The sequence below is a fragment of the Aulonocara sp. 'chitande type north' Nkhata Bay genome, linkage group LG3, assembly GCF_057382095.1.
Source record: "Aulonocara sp. 'chitande type north' Nkhata Bay isolate Kocher_YH1m ecotype deep benthic linkage group LG3, A_spYH_male_GT1.1, whole genome shotgun sequence".
NCBI lineage: Eukaryota > Metazoa > Chordata > Actinopteri > Cichliformes > Cichlidae > Aulonocara > Aulonocara sp. 'chitande type north' Nkhata Bay.
Window position 1 is genome coordinate 27,263,383 of NC_141346.1, and position 23,025 is coordinate 27,286,407.

The 23,025-nt window shown below is 39.5% G+C and overlaps 2 protein-coding genes across 2 annotated transcripts in view; one reads left to right on the forward strand and one right to left on the reverse strand.

The window, feature by feature from the left end:
* LOC147334921 (E3 SUMO-protein ligase ZBED1-like) overlaps positions 1 to 23,025 on the forward strand; it is a 144,913-nt gene that overhangs the window by 11,067 nt on the left and 110,821 nt on the right. The window lies entirely within an intron of this gene.
* Positions 495 to 21,295, reverse strand: LOC147334922 (protein NLRC3-like). The gene is made up of 11 exons (XM_086286847.1): positions 21,033 to 21,295; positions 18,508 to 18,534; positions 18,182 to 18,301; positions 17,651 to 17,773; positions 12,971 to 13,034; positions 11,256 to 11,475; positions 9,364 to 11,158; positions 9,100 to 9,273; positions 8,573 to 8,746; positions 2,311 to 2,357; positions 495 to 2,016 (listed from the first exon to the last, which is right to left on the reverse strand). Exons 2-11 carry the CDS (start codon positions 18,513 to 18,515, stop codon positions 1,472 to 1,474), a joined length of 3,270 nt encoding a protein of 1,089 aa, XP_086142973.1. The 5' UTR covers positions 18,516 to 18,534; positions 21,033 to 21,295; the 3' UTR covers positions 495 to 1,471.

The following is a 23,025-nucleotide window of genomic DNA, read 5'->3' on the forward strand; positions in this document are numbered from 1 at the left end:
GAATGGGACATGTTGTTTAAAGCGCTTTGGGGTCGTAGCAAAGTGCTGTGTAACAATCAGTCCATTTACCATTAGCACGTAACTGTTTTTGATTTTAGGTCCGGGAGGGCATCATGTGTAAAACTCAGCAAAGTCAAACATGTTGAACCACCCACTGTAGTGACCTCTTCCGGCAACAGAGGAACAAGTAGCTTCTCTCTTTTTTTCTAAACTGATAGCTGTTTTCTAGTTTTTCATTTCCATGAATATGTGAGGGTTTGCTTTATTTAGATAAATTAAAAGTTTATTGTTGGTAAATCAAGGCCATCATGTGAAAATGTCCTCCATAATTTTACTTTTTGGTTAAAGGTTAGAAAATGTACTCTAAAGGTATTAAGTATAATAACAAGCATCCGTAAAAAAATGAATAAGGAATAGTTTGATTTTCTTCATTTCTTTTTTTAAATATTAGTTTGCATGCATGCATGTTCACAGAAAAAATACACGAATAGAAACTCTGTCACAGATTTTATTCTTGCGATAACAAATAGTATAAAATACAAATTGACACATGAAGTGTGCATTTATACAACACGTAACATATCAATGCTATGTGACAAATCATCGGTATGGTGTGTGTTGGGAATGAGAATGCTCTGAGATTTCACTGCCTATTATTAAAAAAAAAAAAAAAAAAAAGCTCCTGGTTGCTCTAGCATCACCATACTGGAGGATCCAGAGATGCATTTCGCTCGCCATCCCAAAGATAAACTTAACCTTTAACAGGTCAAGTAGTTTCAGTAGATGAAAGTTAAAAAAAACGAAACAAAATACAAAGTCATCATTTATCTAGAAGCATTTTTGGTACACAAATGAAGCTCAATAGAGTAGAATAGCTCTTTATTGTTGTAGCACCCTCAAGGATTGACGTACGCACGATGTAGTTATAAAACAGGGTTTATTCTGGTCTTGGCAACCCGTGAGAACTGCTCACGGACAAAACAATAAAACAAAAACATCACATCAAAATGCACTCTTGTACGTAGTGTCAATCAATCAAAAATCCTTAATTACAGAAAATAAACCATTTAAAATACACAAACCTCGTGAGCTGACATCCAGGAGGTGCTAAATAGTCCTTTATGGCCTTATTGCCTTATCTTCCATCTTCTTTGTCAATTATTTCCACTCTTTAAACGATATTTTCTCCATGTGTGGAGCTAACTGTGAGCTGCAGCATGCAGACACCATGTGCGCTAGCAAAAAAGTGGCTGGGTGGAGACCCAAACAGCAAAGCTGTACCCTACACAGTTCACCACCAGAGGGCGCAAAGTAACAAAATCCAGACATACAGCTTAACAAATATCAAATGCAACAAACATCAAATGCAACAAACATCAAATGCAAAAGACCGTTACAATTGTCATTGTACATGTATTACTAAATTTGGGTGCTCCACACCAATGTGAGAATGTGTCTTGTCGCAGTAAGTTCACTCTGAGTCGTCACAGAGAGAGACAGTGGAGCCAGGTGACCTTAACTGAAACCCAGCATATAGTGCTTCAGTGAATTTGGTGTTGAAAGTGTGCAGGTGGATCAGTCTGTCAGGGAGGACACTGTAAAAGGACACAGTGCCTGCAGGGTAGTCCACATACACCGCTAATTTGTTAGAGACAATCGAGGATGGGACAGCGATCACTATTGATGTGTAATTGAAATTTCCAAAGTAACCATCATCATTACTGCAGTAGAGACTGCAGGACTGATCAGTCCTTCCGAACCTGCTGTCATCGCCGTCTCCTTTCCGTCCAATTCCTACACAAGCTACACTGATATGAACCTCTCCTCTCCACTCGACCTCCCAGTAACAGCGACCAGTCAGACTGTTGGTACAGAGCAGCTGCGGCCAGTGATCAAACCTATGATCATGATCAGGATACAGCTGTTCTTCTTTCACGTGTGTGACCTTCTTGTTGTTGTCAAACAGTTTGAGGTTCCTGTGTGCTGTGTTTAGATCCAGCGTCAGGTCACAGAAATCTAAAGGGGACAGTGAGACACAGTGCAAATGGTCTCTCACAAACACATTTAACTTAATTTGCATGGTTTTCATGTTAATGTATGAAGAAGATCCAGTCTGCAAAAGTTTTTGATTTTTTAAGAGTGTGTTACCATCAGAAATGGGTTTTTAGTTAGTAAGTAAGTAAGAAGCTATGTAACTTTTTTGTAAAATTCATGATAAAATATATTTGGCAAAGGTACAACTAAGGTGTAAAAGAATGTGAACACAGTACAACATGGTGTAAATAGAACTGATACATCAAAAATACTCACATTTCCTTAGACCTGGTCTCATCCACTGGACTCCTTGAGGCTCCACACTGAAATGAGAATTTTATCTTTTAGTGTGAAAACATGCCTTTATATTGTCTGATTAATCTTTTCTAGAGAAATAATCTTGTTTCCTTTTATTCCATAATAAAATGAAAATGATAATGCACTTTCAGTTCTATGGTTTTATATATCAAAGTAACTTTTTAAAAAAAGAAACCAACTGGTCTGTACAAGGTTCTTAAATTACCTAAATACAACCTGAGGAAATTGAAAGAATTTAGACATGTAAATAAAAAGCCAAAATCCTGTATAAATGACGCTGTGTAAAACAGTTCACACTTGTAGCATCCGCTTAGCCATGAGTAGGAATCGAATAACTTAAGAGGAACTTTAAAGAAGAATTCTTAATTTTCTCACATGACTATATCTGCTCTGCATAAATAACAACTACTTGCTTCACTTTTTTTTTTCTGTACACTAGGAAAGTCAAAATCCTATTCCAAAGATTACGGTGGTTCTGCATTTGTTGGTGTGATGGTACACGTAAGCTCCAGACTGAGAAGTCTTGATGCATTCTCAATCATCCAGGTAAGTAAATCCCAAAAGGTTGATTCTGTTCATCTGGACGTAACGTTTTCAGTGGGAAACTCCACACAGCCTATTGTTCAGATGTGCTAGTTTCAGTCATTATGCATTGAACTGTATATAAGGTTCAGATTAAAGAAGTCACTTGGATGAGTGACAAAACGTTTGTCCCACTGAAAACGCTACGTCCAGGTGAACATAATAAACCTTTTGGGGCTCCAGACTGAGACGAAGTCTGAGAAGACAATCTGATCCAAAACATTGGCATGTATGGCAATACATCTGGTAATAAAGGGAAATGAAACAAAATGGTTACATAATATCAAAAAATCAATTCTGTTTATCTGGACTTTGCATTTTCAGTCGGAGAAACGTTTTGTTACCCATCCATGTGACTTCTTCAGTCTCAGCTGACTGCAGGTTTCACCAACCTTATAAACAGTACATTTGCACAATAACGGAAACCAGCCCACTTGTTCTAGTGGAAAAACATGGGAAACACAGCAGGAACGAATTAGGTGTGATCTGACAGGAGGAAGCAGAACTGCACACACTGAACACAGAACTTGAGATTGTCAAAATAAAACAGGAAACACACTGAAACACAGAATAAGAGACATAGGCTTGACAAAGGGGCCGGGGGAGAAAACAGACAGGGATGGACATGACAGATTGGTTAGAAAGGTTGGAACACAAGGAGAGAAACATGGGAGGTCTGGAGGAAGAGGGAGTGAGTGAGAGACAGAGAGGGGGAGAGGGAGGGACACAGAGACATAATGGCTGAGGAAAAGACACATGGATGGACATGACCGACAGAGGAGGCATGGAAAGAAACACATGGAGGGGAAAACAGGAAAAGAAAAGCGAGATGAAACACAAAGACATGACTGGGGAACATATGAATAAACTCAAAGACATTAGGAAAACTAAAACCCAAACCTATGACGAAGGCACTTGTCAGAACTTGTCAGGGTTAAACACATCAAAACCTCACTTAGCTATTGTGGCACCTACAAGTGTATGGTCACAGTTGTAATCTGCTGGAAACATTTACTGATGTAAAAGCCTTTGTTTCATTGCGATATTGCACTTTTTGCGCTGACCAGCTAGCACCGGTGTTCACGGAGATCTTCAACCTCTACCTGGCCCAAGCAGTGGTCCCCACGTGCTTCAAACAGTCCATTATTGTTCCTGTTCCAAAGAAACAACAGCCCACTTGCCACAATGACTACCGTCCAGTAGCACTGACTTCAATTGTGATGAAGTGTTTTGAAAGACTGGTGAGAGATCACATCATTTCTTCATTTCCTGCCACCATCGACTCACTTCAGTTTGCTTACCGGACTAATCGTTCCGCAGACGATGTCATATCTCACCTGCTTCACACATCCCTGAGTCACCTGGACACTTGCAGAGGGAATTATGTTAGGATGCTGTTCGTGGACTACAGTTCAGCATTCAACACAATAATTCCCTCTAAGCTTTTCACCAAGTTGACGGATCTAGTACTCAACTCATCACTGTGTCTGTGGATCCTCAACTTCCTCACAGACAGACCCCAATCAGTGAGGGTGGGAAAACAAGTTTCCCCCTCCATCTCACTCAGCACTGGAGTGCCTCAGGGTTGTGTTTTAAGCCCCCTGCTGTACTCACTGTACACTTATGACTGTGTAGCCACATCAGACACCACCTCCATTGTCAAGTTTGCTGACGACACTGTTGTTGTAGGCCTGATCTCCGACAACATCGAGATGGCCTACCTGGAGGAGATTAGGAACCTGGAGAACAGATGCCAGGAGAATCAGAATCAGATTCTCCCGGTTCCTAATCTCTTCCAGGTAGGCCATCTCGATGTTGTCCTCCTCCTCCTAAAAGGTGCTCAAGAACTTTTACTCCTGCACCATTGAGAGCGTCCTGACGGCAAACATCTGCACCTGGTTTGGGAACAGCACCAAGCAGGACAGACGAGATCTGCAAAGAGTGGTGCGCTCAGCCGAACGCATCATTCAATCAGAGCTCCCTGACCTGCTGTCCATCTACACCAAGCGGTGCAAGTCCAAAGCTAGGAAGATTATGATGGATCTCTCCCATCCCAACAATGGACTCTTCTCACTGTTGAGGTCTGGGAAGCGATTCCGCTCCCTTAAGGCCAAAACAGAGAGAATGAGGAGGAGCTACTTCCCCCAGGCTATTCGGGCCCTGAACCAGGTGTAGGACTGGACTCTCCCACACACGTCACTATAAGACTGGACTCTCACACACATCACATCATCACCACACGCACCACCACACATTTCCTATAATTTGTAATCTTTATAATCTCTTCTGCTATTTGCACATTTTTTACTGTAAATTTCTAAGTTAATTTGTAAATTTTGTAGTAAACTGTAAATTGTAAATACTGTAAAACTTTTTTCTGTCATTTAATGGTCGGGCATTGTACAGCTACAACCATTTCACCCCCATGTCATACTGTGTATGGTTGTGTGTGTTTGACAAATAAATTTGAATTTGAATTTTCAGTTGAGGTTATGAAGATTGCGTGGCATCGCCACAAAAGGTGAGTAGCTGTAAGTGTGTGTAAGTCTGCCATTGCAACGGTCTTACCTCAGTTGCGGAAGAGCCTGCAGACTGAACACAACTCATCAGAATCAGAATCAGAAAGGGTTTTATTGCCAAATGTTGAGCAGGTTTACAACATTAGGAAATTGCTGCGGTGCTTAGTGCAAACATACTGTCATAAATAATGCTTAAATAGACATGAAAATAAAAATAAGAATAAGAATTAAAAGTGCTAAGTAGATAGGTATATACATGAGTGCAGGTGGTGATCAGTGCCAAACATGGAATGATGCAGTGAACACAGCGTAGGGTCATGTGTTAGTGGTGGGAACAGTCATACGGTTATTGTTCATGTGTCCAACAGCAGAGGGGAAGAAACTGTTCTTATGGCGAGAGGTTCTGGTGCGAATGGACCGGAGCCTCCTGCCTATGTCCTCATGTCTCCTGTCTCTACTTTTCTGTGTGAAAACTGGTTAGTAGTTTGAGTTAACTAACTGTGATGCACATATAAGAGTAAGAAAATTTTTCTGTCTTGATTTAAAGGCCACAGCTGTTGTATGAAAGTCTGTTTTCATAGATCAAGAGGAAGCAAACTTTCCCGCCAGTTGTAATGGGAGCCACAATTCCACTTGTAGTGTAAAGAGGTGGTGGGTCTTACTACATATGTTTTATTTCGTAGCACATGTAGCTCCGAGACATACTTTTAACCTCATGTTACTAGAAGTTTTACAGTTGATGATTTCAACATAACCTCGTTCTTACTCATTATATTGCTAAATGTAAATAGACTGGTTTATATTGACTTTTGGGCAACTATAGAATATGTTTGTTTATTGTTTGCAAACATATTGTTTAATTTTTTAAGGTATAAAGGGTTTATAACAGTAATAATAAGCAGGTTATTTGCAGTGCTAATATTACTGCACAGAGATATTGTTGAAGCTGGACAGCAGCAGGATTTAGTTACAGATTTATTGGTAATAAGGAGACTGATATAAGATCATTATTTTGTAGATCTATACTTGTGGAAAAAACAATGCGACCATGTCACAGTTCTGGGTCGGTTCGACCCAGTAGTTTGAGTTCTGATGTTTTGGTTTATTTTTGAATGATTGTTGTGTTTTCGGGTGCTATTATTATTATTGTTATTAGAATTCTTTGTGTCTGTTTGTTCTTGTTTAAGGATTTGTTCTTCGGTCGTGTCTGCTTAGTACAGGTCTAGTTCCATGTGTCATTTTCTGTCTGTCTCTCAGTGTCGAGTCTGCGTCTTTGTGTGATGGTTTCTTGTTCCTGTTTTATTGTGAAGGTCTGCGTCTCATGTGAGTGTGTTCAGTTTTACCTCTTGTCTCGTCACGTTAATCACTCCCAGCTGTGTCCCTCACCTGTGTGTAATCTCCCTGTTTTTCTCTGTGTGTATTTAAGTCGTGTCTTCTGTCTTGCTGGTCCGTCTGTGTATCCGCCATGTTCCTTTCGTGTGTCTCCCTGCTGTCACCGTCATATACCATCTTCCGTCTTCCTTCATGTTCATGTTCATGTTCAGGTTCAGGTTCGTGTTCGTGTTCGTGTTCAGGCTCAGTAGTTTAGTTGTCCCAATATAGTTTAGTTCTCCGTTTGCCGTTTGTCCATTCTTTTTTTTGTGTTCAATAAATAAACCACCTTCACACTTTCACTACTGCCCGCGACTGGATTCTCCTTTATTATTTCCACACGGCTTTTCTCACTTGCCGTGACAGACCAAGTGGGTTTAACATGTGAACCTGATTGAATATGATGGTTTTTTTGTCACAAGAGGAATGACTGAAGGAAAGAGGAACGTGTGTACAAATGAACAGAAAACAATGGTATAAAATTCTGTGTAATAGAGAGACAAGGAAGAGCTTGCACAACTTATGTCTCCAGTCTCTACTTTTCTGTATAAAATAGACCCTATAGAAGGCCTATAACACGATGGTTATGTGATGTTGGTGTTGTGAGCCACACTTTAAAGCAGTGTAGTAAAACAACTGAACTTCATAAGATCGACACAGTTTCAAACATCAGTATCAAGGGTCCCATCCCAAGCTATTTGTTACATTCTCCCTCAAGCTGTGTATTCCTCCTTGTGTATTTCTGCATTTCCTGAGCAACTTTAATTTGTATTTTGTTAAGCTCAGCAATAAAGCTTCCTTTTAATCACCTTGTATCCCATGTCCTGCATTTTGGGTCTAACTAATCTTGCCACACAGCCAACCTTTACACACAATGAGAGAGGCAACGCTCGTGGGCAATGATGATGAATCCTGATGGGGTGTGATTGGGGTAAATACCTCAATCTTTTATTGAAATGCACAATCTCAATTGTCAACCTTAATGAGGTTGCAAGGTCATGCAGTCATAAGGTTGTGGGTGCCTATTTCATTTGATTTTAAACACTTTTCGAGGCCTAACTCATCATGATCCCAGCCTTGTTTATTTGTTTTTAGTCAATTATTCTCTCAAATCTTGGCAGTCTGGAAACAAAGAAAATAATCGATCTGATACAGAGCAAAAACTAATTTGAAAAACGTCAGTTTTGCCTCTCTCTTGAATTAAAGGTTAAGGTAAACTTAGAGTTAAGGTTATCACTTACTTTACTTTTTTGTCCATAATTTGATAGATATATTGTAGATAGACAGGAAAGTGGTGAGAGGAAGAGGAAAAGACATGCAGCAAAAGGCTGCTTGAACCCAGGCCTACTGCTCTCCGGCCATACGGCATATGGTCGCCTGTTCACCCACTGAACTAAAGCAGATCAACAAGATGACCACTTATTGTGAATGATATCACAGTATGCAACTGCTTGGCAAAGACTGTGACAGCTGGGATATGCTTGAGCACCACCTTTGACATGCAAGACAAGAAAATGTTAGAGATGATTGATTTTGTGATTGTGACTCAGAGGTGAGCTTTTAACTGTGATTGGTTCTGAGTCATTCACCCACACAGTTGCCCATTTGACTGGACATACACACTATATCACGGGCTATCAGGTCAGTGGTTACAATAAACCCTTAAATGACTTCAAGTAAATATCTGCTCTTCCTTACAAAATGTTGGAGAAAAAATATATTTTCAGCTTTATTTCCTGTTTTCCTACCAGAGTATTTCCAGTTTCACATGTGGATCCTCCTGTTGGGCAGACAAAAGCTTCATTCCTGAGTCTCCTGGATGATTATAGCTCAAGTCCAGCTCTTTCAAATAGGAGGGATTGTAGCACAGAGCTGTGGCCATAGCGGTGAAGCCTGTTCCTGTGATCTGACAGCCTGACAGCCTTCAAACACATTCAACATGTCACATCATTGTAATGAACTGCTCTGAATTTGATTATGTACATGCAGTCGAATTAACAGATTCTGATTTCAGTTATAGTTGTTACAAAAACAAACAAACTGGCTTTTGTGAACTCACTTTTAAAAAAGAAAAAAAAGCATTGACTTTCTGTCTGTTTTGCTATGATGGACAATCATAACAAAAGTTATATTTTTCTGATTTATGAAGTGTGTTTCACTTCTACTCTACTGTTCTCTTTCAGAGCGTACACCACAATAGAAACAACATATTAAATCTATAAAATAATGACAGTTGTGAAATATCCAAATCTCCTGAAACAAAGAATCAGCTAACCTGAGAGTTTCCAGCATACAGTGTGGATTCCCAAGTCCAACACAAAGCAGCTTCACTCCTGAATCCTGTAGGTTGTTGTTACTCATGTCCAGCTCTCTCAGGCTGGAGGACTGAGAACTTAGAATTGAGGAAAGAGCTTCACAGCTTCTCTCTGTGAGGTTACAGCCGCCCAACCTAGAAAGACATGGATATCAGCGAACTTTGCAACCTTTTGAAATAAACACTTTAAAGCAATGTCTTGCCAGGATTAAACTGGATACTTACTGGGCTTTCTTACAGGCTTTGACCACTGGCAGCAGCTGCAGAAGAGCCTCTTCTGAAGCTGAATATTTCCTCAAGTCAAACTCATCCACACCTGTTTCTGATGACAGTGAGATAATGACCAGAGCTGACCACTGAGCAGGAGAGAGATTAACTTTGGACAGTTGTCCTAAACTCAGTTGATGCTGGACCTCCTTCACTACAGAGTCATCATTCAATTCATTCAGACAGTGGAGCAGATTGATGCTTTTCTCTGGAGAGAGAGTGTCATTCATCTTTGTTTTAACATACTGAGCTGTTTCCTGATTTATCTGTGAGCTGTTTCCTGTTTGTGTGAGCAGGCCTTGTAAGAGATTCTGATTGGTCTTCAGTGAAAGACCAAGGAGGAACCGGAGAAACAATTCCAGATGTCCCTTTGGACTTCGTAAGGCCTTGTCCACAGCACTCTGGTAGAAATGTCTTACTGAAGATTCTCCACTCTGCACTGAGGCTGTTTCTTCTTCTTTCAGTAGGTTGATACCAGAGTTGGTGAATGTCAGATGGACATGAAGAGCTGCCAGAAACTCCTGAATGCTCAAATGGACGAAACAGAACACCTTCTCTTGGTACAGCCCTCTCTCTTCTTTAAAGATCTGTGTGAACACTCCTGAGTACACTGAGGCTTCTCTGACATTAATGCCACACTCTGTCAGGTCTGATTCATAGAAGATCAGGTTTCCTTTCTGCAGCTGCTCAAAAGCCAGTTTCCCCAGTGCTTCAACCATCTTCCTGCTCTCTGGACTCCAGAGAGGATCTGTCTCAGCTCCTCCATCATACTTGATGTTCTTCACTTTGGTCTGAACCACCAGGAAGTGAATGCACATCTCAGTCAGTGTCTTGGGCAGCTTTCCTCCAGCCTGTTTGGTTTTTACCACGCTCTCTAGAACTGTAGCAGTGATCCAGCAGAAGATTGGGATGTGACACATGATGTGGAGGCTTCGTGATGTCTTGATATGAGAGATTATGGTGTTGGCCTCTTCTTTGTCTCTGAGTCTCTTCCTGAAGTACTCTTCCTTCTGTGGGTCAGTGAACCCTCTGATCTCTGTAACCATGTCTATATACTCAGCAGGGATCTGATTGGCTGCTGCAGGTCGTGTGGTTATCCAGATGTGAGCAGAAGGAAGCAACTTTCCCCTGATGAGGTTTGTCAGCAGCACATCCACTGATGTGGACTCTGTAACATCAGTGAGGATCTCAGTGATGTGGAAGTTCAGAGGAAGTCGACACTCATCCAGACCATCAAAGATGAACACAACTTTGAACTTTTTAAAGTTACAGATTCCTGCTTCTTTGATTTCAGTGAAGAAGTGATGAATAAGTCCCACTAAGCTGAACTTTTTATCCCTCACTAAATTCAGCTCTCTGAATGGGAATGGAAACATGAACTGGATGTCCTGGTTGGTTTTGTCTTCAGTCCAGTCCAAAGTGAACTTTTGTGTCAGGAATGTTTTCCCGATGCCAGCCACTCCTTTGGTCAGAACTGTTCTGATTGGTTTGTCTCTTTCAGTCAAAGCTTTAAAGATGTCTTCACACCTGATTGTTGTTTCTGGTCTGTTTGGTTTCCAGGAAAACATTTCAATCTGTCTGACCTCATGTTCAGTGTTGACCTCTCCGGTCCCTCCCTCTGTGATGCAGAGCTCTGTGTAGATCTCATTTAGAGTGGTTTGGTTTCCTGGTTTAGCAATCCCCTCAAAGACACACTGAAACTTCTTCTTTAGGTTACATTTAAAATTATTCTCACAAAGTGGATCAGGACTTTCTACAGGAAAGCACCAGAAACATGAGTGTTATTATTATAGAAAATGTGACAATTTCATTCCTGTAAAGACTGAATTTATGAAGAGAAATCCTCTCACTGCTCTGCAGACAGTCAGCCAGCTCCTCCTGTTTCATTATTCTCAGGAAGTTAACTGCAAGTTTCAGAAATGCCTCTCTGCTGCTCCTTCTCTGCTTCTCTTCCTCACTGTCCAACACCTCCTCTTCATCCCTCTGCCACTCTGAATAATCTGGATTCAGATCATTCTGCATCTTCTTTAGCTCGTTCTTCACAAACATGATAATGCTGTCCTCTAGCATCTGGAAAATAATGACACAATCTGAATTCATAAAAAAATCAGATCTTCATAGTAAAAAATACTTTTTTACAGATTTGTTTTTTGTGTGTTTTCAATTTAACAGAAATACAGCGTTAAAAGATATGCAGGTAACTAATTAAATTAAAACTTCTGTCAGAGAAAAAAAAATATAATTCCAAAATGTCATTGTTATAAGATAAGGATGATTTTTTGGATAAGTGTGTCACTTTGGTTCTTATTGATGTAAGGACATTTTCAGAAATTTACATTTCTGACAGAAATGTGATAAATAAGTACTTCGTAAGTACCCTGTACTTTCTGGGGCGCCGGTCGTGTCATAGAGTGACTTTGTTGACAGAAAATAATAAAATAATAACATAAATTAAATTAAGTAATCTATAGTACTGATGTTTTTTTTTAACCTCTTAAACCCCAAAGGGGTTTCTGAGCTTCCTGCTCGAAAATGCAATGCCCAAATTTAATTGATTATTTCTCTGCAATTACAAACTCTGTGTTTACAATCTTGGTATCAAAATAAAGCTAACACTTGTGAAATTTCATCAGAGGTGTAAATATTGAAGCAGATATTACTGTGTCAAAGTTACTGAGACTGGAACACAGAGAAAGTAAGTTGATTTTATCCTCCTCTAATTTTTAAAAAAGAATTTTAGCATATAGCCCTTTTAAAAATATGCCTCAGTTCACATTTCATCACAGAAATTCAGTAACCAAAAATAAACATCATCTGTGCAAAGATTTATGTTTGTAAAGTGAAACAGTGAAAAATTACAGCACTGTCAATACATGAATATCCAGACGTTGTACAAAAATGTCTAATTTTGGCACACAATTGGACACCATGCCAGTTGAATTTTTTTAGGTATTTAAGAGCAGAAATGAATTAATTTTATTAACAGGCCTGAAAATGCTTTTTTTTAATATATTTTTGAAGAATTAACATTTACATGGTAATGGCCCTTTTCTGCTGTGCGCATAGAGCGTTTAATTGGCCTCTGGTCCTTTAAACTCTGAGGGGCTGTGAATTTGGTCTCTTTTGGTCAATTTGCATGATTGACACCTCTTTTTAATCATTTGAGCCAATAGCAACAATGCCACGTTCACGTCACTTCAACCAATCAGACGTTGCAAGGCCAAAACCCACGTGGGCCCAAATTTACTGCATGTGACGTCTGTCCAGTCAAGTGTCTGTAGGTGGGTCTAAAATGTAGGTTTTTGACAGAAAGCGGCTCTGATGCAGCTAGGTAGGCGTGGTAACCGCTGGTAATCACGTGGCTGTGCAGTGTACTTGCATCTTAATTCGCGGATCATGTTATGTTACCAAACCTTTGTTTTGAAAAGTGCTTTATAAATAATAATAAAGTGAAACTAATTCACTGTTGGAGTATGTTTGTTATTTTGCCATTAAGTTATGATGAATACTGGACTGAGCAGCATGAAAACAATTAAAAAAAAGAGGTAAGTGTACATGTACAAACCTTAAACACCGAGTCCAGATTGGTTTGATGCTGCTGGGCATGATGAAGACTCTCCTGATCAGCTCTGTGGAGACATCATGAAGAAATTAGAACCATTTTGCACATAAATACAAGCCAAAGATTTCTTCTTCTGCTGTTTGATGATCATCCTGATTAAAACGAGCACAACTGTGCTGTAACAAATCTATTGTGTCAGTTTATACACTTATTTGTTTATTCATTTATTGGACTCCACTAGTCCAACTAACAGGTCAGTGATGGTTCTGTACCAAAGTGTGTTCTTGTACTGACCATATTATAGACATGCTCTGTACATTGCAAAAAGAAAAAAAAAAAGTCAGATTCATATTTTTATAATAATAATGGATTGAATTTATATAGTGCTTTTCAAGGCACCCAAAGCGCTTTACAATACCACTATTCATTCACTCTCACATTCATACACTGGTGGAGGCAAGCTACGGTTGTAGCCACAGCTGCCCTGGGGCAGACTGACAGAAGCAAGGCTGCCATATCGCGCCATCGGCCCCTCTGGCCAACACCAGTAGGCAAGTAGGGTAAAGTGTCTTGCCCAGGGACACAACGACCAGGACAGAGAGCCCAGGGATCGAACCGGCAACCTTCCGGTTACAGATGCGATTCCCAACCCCCTGAGCCACGGTCGCCCAAGACTTTTATTAAAAAATTTGGCCTTTGTGTGTTTACAATACCAGCAGCAAGTAAGAGCATCTTCGAGGAGCAGCTGAATATTTTCTGAGGAGAAAACTAAGAATACACCTAAAAAATAAAAAAAAACACATGATGACACCTTGCATCTGCCTACAATACATCTACATCTGTGGTGTTCAGTGTCCAGACGGTGAACTACAAAATGATCAAGAGCTTTGAGGGTCTCGAAAAGCGCTATATAAATGCAATCTATCATTATTATTATTATTATTAATATTAATATTATTAATATTATCAGCTTATTACATCCCAATGCACTTTGCAGTGTTATTTCATGCAGAAAAATGTCAATGTTAAGGTTAAAAAAAAAAAAAAAAGATTTGCTGTGGTCCTTTATCAGTGTTACGGCCCTGGCCGGCTAGAGTTTTCTTCTGTGCTATATCTTTAAGAATCTACAGGTCCTTCCTGATTGGAGAGCTAACGGTGGCTGATTGCTCCCCTCATCATCACTCCTGCTGCCATTCAGGTCTTGCTTGCCTGTGTTGTCACAAGCGCAAATACGGTGATGTTGACTTGTCTGACTCTTTTCTATGCTGTGAAGATGATCCTGAGACAAAATGATCCAACTCTGGCCAAATGTCTACTTGCTGCGAATTCCAGCAATCAAAATCCCTGAGTTTACAGCATTGAAAATGACATGTTAATGCGTAAATGGCACCCTCCCTCATTTAATGATCTTGACTGGAATGTTTTTCAACAGATAGTTGTAACGCAAAAGTTCCGACCCCAGGTACTCAGTCTTGCACATGACAGTTTCTCTGGACATTTAGGAATTAGAAAAACTTACTGCCACTCCTGCCACATTTGTCAGGTTAGTGGTAAACCAAACCAAGTTATTCCACCTGCTTCATTACATCCAATCCCAGCTTTAGGGGAACCATTTGAGCACATACTCTTTGATTGTGTAGGTCCACTTCCCAAAACAAAGTCAGGACATCAGTATATTTTGACTTTGATGTGCACCACCACACGCTTCCCCAAGGCTATTCTGTTACGCACTCTCAAAGTCAAAGCTGTTGTCAGAGCACTAGCTTCTCCACTTTCGGTTTGCCAAAATCTGTTCAAACGGACCAAGGGTCAAATTTTATGTCCAAAATATTTGCTCAGGTCTTGAAATTTCTTGGCGTAACGCATCAAAAATTCAGTGCGTATCATCCCAAATCACAGGGTGCGCTTGAGGGTTTCCACCAAACATTAAAAGCCATGATGGGGAAGTTCTGCCTCAAGTCAAGAAGAGAGTGGGATGAGGGTCTGCCACTTCTCCTTCTAGCAGTGAGAGAGAGTGTGCAGGGGTCGATGATTTTCAGTCCCGCAGAGCTGGTGTTTGGACACAGTGTGTGGTCATTTGTGGCTGCTCAAAGAGATATCCCTCAGACAGTTATCCCAAATCAAAACGTGTTAGATTACATATGTTCTTTAACCCTTTAAGACCTACCATAGAACCAAGTCCGCCAGAGCTTATATTATATTTTTACATGCTGTAGTGCCATTTTTGGGAGCATTTCAAGTTGCTATACATCAATGCAACCATACCATTATAGAATTTTTAATAATATGTATGCATTAAGTGCATAGTAACTACATAAATTGCAAATCGTTTTTTTAACATATATTTCTAGTTAGAGAAATTTAAGAGGTTTATCCCTCAAAACTATAAATACAATAAAGTTGCACAAAATAGTTTCCCATGTGGAAATAGAGGATATTATTTTATTGCTACAATATAACTCACATTATTAACATTGCATTAATAATATCCCTTACAGCATTGATATTGTATTAAAGATGTTTATGAAACTTACTGTTATTAACCTTTCACTTACAGGTGCAGCCAAAGTCGGTTTATACACATTGCATGATTGTGCTCATTAACAGAGTTGATGTTCAGTCTCAGTTTATTGGAGGTTTTAAGCTTCGCTGAGCGCGATGTCTCAGTTGATATATTGAGGGAGTTATAGTTTCTTTCCACTGTGTTCCTGTTAATGATAAACTACAAATTTACTCTAAATTACTAAAATATCGATATTTTAATGTGAGAATCGATTCTAGAACATAAATGATTGGTATCGGAGGAATCGATATTTTAGGATCGATCCGCACATCACTAGCTTATGGTACAAGATGTAAGTATAACTTCTCTGGTTTCATATGCAAAATAGAAATTATTGCGCTAGCTTACGTGGTTGAAGTTCTACCGGGATTTTAAAATAGTTACACAAAACAGAGCTGGACCGGCTTTAAAGGGAATAAAGCATACAAAATTGCACGTGTTCTCTTTCCGTATCTCAGAAGAAAATGAAAAAGAAAAAATGAAAAGAAAATTTGACAAGAGATCCGTTCAGAGAAGTTTTGAAGTGGGTGACCAAGTGTTGACTCTCCTACCCAATCCTGGATCTTCTCTCCTTGCAAAGTTCTGTGGGCCCTACACTGTCCAAGAGAAACTGAGTGACAGAGATTATGTTATAGGTACCCCTGACCATAGGAGAAAATGTTGTTTGTGTCACGTCAACCTGATGAAGCCTTATTTTGTTTACAATGTCGGTGTAAACGTCTCTTCATCCCCTGCTGTGCCGTCGTCCCTGCCCGTAGTGGTACCAGTGTCTTTGTCTCAGTATAATCCAGAAAGTGATGGCTTAGTTTTCGTTTGTGCTGAGGGTTGCTCCCGACTCAGAAACTCTGAAATATTAGACAATTTAAAATCCCACCTAAAACATTTGGATGACGCTGCCCAGAACGATATGTGCTGTCTTATAAAAGACCATCCGTTCCTGTTTGCAGACACTTCGTCTCGCACTACAGTCCTTAAACATGACATAGATGTAGGTGACAATCAAACAACACGCTTATTGTGTGAACCATACCAAACGTGGACTTTTTCAGCAAGAAGTTTCCTACTTTCTGGAAAATAATATAGCTGTCCTGAGTTCCAGTGCATGGAGTTCCCCGTGTCTTCTTGTACCAAAGGTTTACAAAACCCTACCATTTTCGAAAAGTAAACAGTGTGACCAAACCTGACTCTTCTCCTCTTCCTGGAATGGAAGATTGTCTTGATAGAGTTGGAGTCCCCTCATCATGTGGCAGACCTGAACCTGGCTTCCAAACCCTGTGATTTGTGTGTTATTCCTGAGATTCACAGAGTTTGTATATAGTGTGTAAATTAGTTTTCACTTGTAAATAGGCACTGAAACAGAAGGGGTGAGCTGCCTTATTATTTCTAGTATTATTTCCTCCTGTTTAATTCAGTTAGAGAGGTAGGCGTGGCACTTGTCTTTTGTTTGGTTTTTGATTCATCTAGGGTTTTAGATAGCTCCTCCTTTCCCGACTTAGCTTGTTCTGTTTGTTATTTTGGCCTTTGTTCCCCCCGGAGTTAAGTTTTCAGTTTAGCCACAAATAAACCACCGTTAACTTCAAAGATTTGGCTTCTGGGTATGGTTTTGGGGACCAGGGTCGGATCACGTCTTTCCTAACCCTTATGTTTCATTTCGGTACCCCTAGACTGGGGTGTAACAACCAGTTTTGTTAATGATTTTCATGAATGCTGGGATGGTGTGTCACTATGAATTATGAGGTTATGATAACATGGATCAAGGGTGGTTCAAGCTGGAATATAAAGGAAGCATTGAAGCACTTTTATTTAATTTTTAAAGATTTCCAGCAGCTTGTATCGTGGCTTTCAGCACCACACAGACAGCTGTAGATCATTTCACCTTCCTAAGCAAAACGAGCACCCACAGTATCAGAGTCAAACTGACTAACTGCTGACAGATTCCTGCTGATTACCACATAAATTATAATCAGTGTGATGGCCACTGCAGGGAATGCAGGGCTGTCATGATAGATTTAAAAAAAAAAAAAAAAAGCAGTCTGTCAGTCTTACTCATGGAGGTCCTAAATTTCAGGACTGAGGCCAGATGCACTACATAGCTTTAAGGTAGGTGTGAACTTTCTTACTCCTCAGCAGCAGCCGGTTTTGGTCCTTTAAAGTGGAAGATAAAATCCATTGACCGATCACTCTTCAAAGACACATAGCTGGGTCCAGGTTCAGGTTCAGGGGCATCTGGTGCCTCAGTGATCCTGGTGAACAGAGAAAAAGACCATCAGGCAGAGAAATTACATGTTTTGCCTTCTGACACAAAAAGTACTGAATAAACTTGGAGCTAGTCACAGTGATGATATTACAATAAGACTAAAAAATAAGGCTAAAAAGTTTGATGCACTTCACAACAAATGACTTCTGTTCTCTTTAGTCTGTTTGTTGCTGTGTTTTCTTCTTTTTATGAACACAGCAATAAAACAACAACAACAACAACAACAATAATAATAATGATAATAATAATAATAATAATAATAATAATAATAATAATAATAATAATAATAATAATAATAATAATAATAATAATAATAATAATAATAAATGATTACACATGTGGCAAACTAAAACTTCTCACTGATTACTCCTGGATCCATTCAGTTAACTCTTACTTTGCATCAGGAGACAGTTTCCTGCTTTTAAAGTCAGGACGGTCTTCCTGTTGAGTGCTTCTCTTCCTCATTGTTACAGAGCTGAGACTCGGCTCAGGTTCATGTTCAGGAGAGTCATGTCTGAGGAGTGAGGAAAGGAATCAGGAAAGGTTATATATCTACCATTTTTTACTCTCTAGGTGAAACATATATTGGAAAAACTTTTCAGGGTTAAAATGAATTAACAAAAGAGAGAGCAGATGATGAAGTTACTGCATGTAGTTTGAAAACATTTCTGTATTTGTTCTTTTAGCAGTGAAGATAATACAAGGTTTAGAGTGTGATACCTTTCCATGTTTGTAACCTGCAGTCACCTGATGGAAGAGAAAAGTGAGAATAAAACACAGATTATAATTTGGCTTTATTTCTGTTTATTGAGATATTTGATAGCTACAAGGTGGTGACCTGTTTCATCATAATTATACTGTTATATTATATTACTTTATAATTAAGGTTTCATTGTTTGTCAAAAAAATCTATCTGACCATCAAAGAGTCAACAAACAATCATTGTGATGATTACACTTTTCAAACAGAAGATTAAATGGAACAAAAATACAAAAAAACATATAATATAAATCAGATTAACGATTAATTTATTCATCATCTTCCTGAACACCGTCTGTCTGCACTGGGATAACATCTGACTCTGTTCTTTCTCTATTAAGGTCTTGTCTTACTTCCCTTCATCACTTGATGCTTCAGGAGTTTGAGTCAATATTTATGCAAAAGTATTTTCCTGGCACATAACACACATTCTAGAAAGCATCCTCTACTTCAGCTATTTTTCACTTGTATAACTTCCCCACCAGACTGTGTGTAACCACTGCAGGTTTTAAAGACACATCTTAACCCTTTAAGACCTACCATAGAACCAAGTCCGCCAGAGCTTATATTATATTTTTACATGCTGTGGAGCCATTTTTGGGAGCATTTCAAGTTGCTATACATCAATACAACCATTATAGCCCAGATTTTAATAATATGTATTCATTAAGTGCATAGTAATTACATAAATTGCAAAAAAGTGCAATAAACTACAAAAAAATTGAAAATCGTTTTTGATTTTTTAACATATATTTGTAGTTAGAGAAATTTAAGAGTCTTATCCCTCAAAACTGTAAATACAAAAAAGTTGCACAAAATAGTTTCCCACCACAGGAAATTTATTTTGAGTGTCTTCATAGTTTTATTTTTGAAATACACCAATTTTTATACACTGCAGGAAAAATGAAAATAAATATTATACTGCAAATTTGCAAAAAAGCAGCATATGCATCAAAATAAACTATTTCCAGCAGTGCAATATGAGTCCTAAGCATCCCAGAAAAGACACAGAAAGTCATAAAGTCAAAGATAACTTTTAAAAAGAGCAGTATAGGCCCTGAGGCCCTGATCGCAAAAAATACTACATTTCCGCGAAAATGACGCCACTTCCGGTTTCGGGCAGGTAATGGCGGAAATGCAAAAGTTCGCGCTGACGTCTATTCCAACGTAGGAAGTGTTTTGAACAGCTGATCAGATCGGTAAAGCGTGTTTCTGGAATATTATGTTTTTGTTCCTGCAAGCGCTTTTTATGCAGTTTTTGCAAAGCTTTATGTGGAAGGAAACCGTGACCGAGGACAAGCTGATGGCATCAGATGTAAGTACAACTCCTCCGGTTTCATATGCAAAAAAAATTTTTGCGCTAGCTTACGTGGTTGCAGTGCTACTGGGATTTAAAAATAGTTACGCATAACAGAGCGTTCCCGCTCCGATCGGCTCTAAAGGGTTAAAATAATACATTAAAAAGAATTTTATAAACAACAAAAAATGAAAAATAAAATCATTTTTGAAAGAGACAAAATGAAAATAATTCAAAGCTCACGAAGTGTCCACCATTGGTGTGTTAGCTCACTTCCTTGTTTATTTCTTAGATGTTAATGATTTGAATACAGGTGCTCACTGTACCCGGATGACACGCCCACACTGTCCGACAAGTTAAACAAGTTTATAATGTCACTGCTTTGTTCTGATGTTTTGCTGAATTTCCTGCCCCTGGCTACTGAATTTCATCTATTAAGTGAAAGTTTTAAACAGCAAAACATAAATTATCCACTTACTGAAGAGTGTTTAACATTTTAATTGAATATAAATTTTCTTAAGAACTGTAGGACTCTGCGTCCCGATAAAGTTTTGAATTACACATTTCACTACCCAGAATCAGTGATGCATCAGAACCAGTGAGCTGTTGCTTTCAGCCCTGACGGCGTGTCCATTTACGGCCGTCGGGTGAGAAAGCCGAGAAAGAGAAAGCTGATTCTGATGCGTCGGGTCCGCGCTCTGTGTTTACGTCTTTGTGTGGAATCCATTTACCTGCTCTCACCTGCTCTCACTTTATTCAGGCTACTCACCTCTCTCTATCCACCTGCACTTTCAAACGTACACGCGAAGGACTACAGGAATATCTGACCACGGCCAATCAGAGAGGTCCTGCTCCTGACTATCTCAGATTGGTTTAGACCACAATATGGGCATAATGTGTGTTTGTTGTTGATCACACGGAGACTTTCAGAGTTGTGGAGACCTGCGACATAGGATTTTTTTTTTTGTGGCACCATTGAAAAATTTAGTTGCATTTGCGACTCAATTGGTTGCAGTCTAGAGCCCTGCTACCAGAAATGACCCAACCAACCCGAATCAAATATGATAAACTACACAGAGAGCTCATCCAGAGGCATTAACAGTCATGTCAACCATGATGAGCTTAAATAACAAATGTCTGAAAACAAAACAGAACAAAAAACAAAACAAATTCATGGTTCATGTCTCACTTTTAGTCCTTCCAACAGAGTCTGTTCTGCCTGCAGTGGGAAACCTTCAGTCTCCTCGGTCCAGAAAAGAGGTTCTCAAAGGTTTTGTGGTCACGAGTCTCTTTCAGAGGACAACATTATCCCATATAATCAACCTCAGCTTCACATGATGATGTGTACTAACAGAAATATTTAACATTGTTCACAAGAAAGCTGGCTGGCTAATAATTCATTAGTAGCAGGACAGAAAATAAATAAAAGGTAAAATCCATACGTTTGCTGTATGTCCTTCTTTCACTCTGTAACTGTTTCATCAGTCCTTACAGGACACTGAACCAAGTGTAGTTTCATATGCAAACACAGCTGTCACGCCCGGCTGCCTGAGGTCAGGTTACATCAGCCAGTTTGTTCCTCTGTTTGTGTTCACTACAGCTTCAGTTCAGTTTTCAGTAACGTCCAAGAAAGGCGCTGTTGTTATTTTGGGGTGGTTTCATGAGTAATGTTTGAAGACAACAGTAAAACAGGAAAGATGTACAGGAGGAAAAAAATGTTGTGTGTACTCTATTTGTGTGTTGTTCTTGTAACACACAAATTTACCCTTTCTGTGTACAAGAGGCTGCTGGGAAGATAAAGCCAGCCTCCTGATGACATTAAAACAAATCTGAGATGTGCTCCTGTGATATAAACTACAGAGCAATTCAGATCCCAAACAAACTTCAACTCCATTTGTGAGTACAAGAAAACAATTATTAGAATATAATGAGCTTAAATTTGCTTAGATGAGAGGGTCGAGCTGTAGATCAGAGGAATAGGGAAGGGTTTGTGAATGTGTGTGTGTTTTAGTTTGGTTTAGCTATAGGCCTGAGAGTGTGTGTAATTGTGTAGAGGGACATGAATTTATTGATACTGGGGGTCTGCCTGTCATAAAAGGAGACAGGAAGCTACAGTTGGGGGATGATAGGACTGTATGGAACAGATAGGAAAGAGAGGAGAAGTCTGTTACCCTTGTCCCCGAATGTAATAAAAGCTCATAACTGTCACATGGTCTAATTGTGGTCTGGAGGGGAGATGGACTTTTATGACCGGCAGGAAGTCACATATACAGAGACACACACCCAGTGCTTTAACTGTTACGACACACACACACACTTACTCACGTGCACACACAGGTACGCACACACACAGGTACTCACATGCTCGCACATACATACACAAACACACGGTATTTTGGGTTTATAACACATCATGTGGGTTTTACGATGGGCGGGTCGCTTCTATAAGACTGGTTGTAACAGACAAAGAAGTTGAGATCTGCAGAGGGACACCGGCCCTGTATATCTCCCCTTCTGGAAGGTGCATCTGTAACTGAAGGTGAATAAAGGTTTTGTAAAATAACTACTGAGTTCCGTCTGAGTTAGCCAGAAAAGGCTAACATTGTTATCTTTTTACAAAAAAAAAACAAAAAACAGCTGAACATGAGAGGTTTTTGGACAAAGTTTGTGTTCTCCATTCTTTAAGCACAGGTTTGAGCACCGTTTAAGCACCGGCACCGTTTCAAAAGTACCGATTTGGCACCGGTATCGGATAAAACCTAAACGATACCCATCCCTACCTGTTAGTGCTACTTCTTGCCTTCTTTGCATGTAGTGCGGCAGTATAGTTACCTTTAACCACAGTACGAAGACAGAAGGGAAATATGGACCAGATCAGACAGGTTCTAGATTCGTAGGAGCCAAGGGTGTATGACAACAGAGTACTTGTAGGTGTAGAAAACACAATCACATTTATTAGCAATTATTAAAGTTTAGCAAGTTGTGCACATTTAACAAAAGTAGAGCGCGCTTCTTGAAAACAAAATAAAATAAACCCCACAAATGGTCGACTCAAGGATATATTGTCTTTTGTGTCTTTTTTAAAGTCAATTTCAGTCTTTCAATGTTCAATAGTCACTCAGTGTGTTTGTAACCAGTCGGGTTACAATCTACCAGTTCATCCGGCTCTTCGGGCTGGGCTC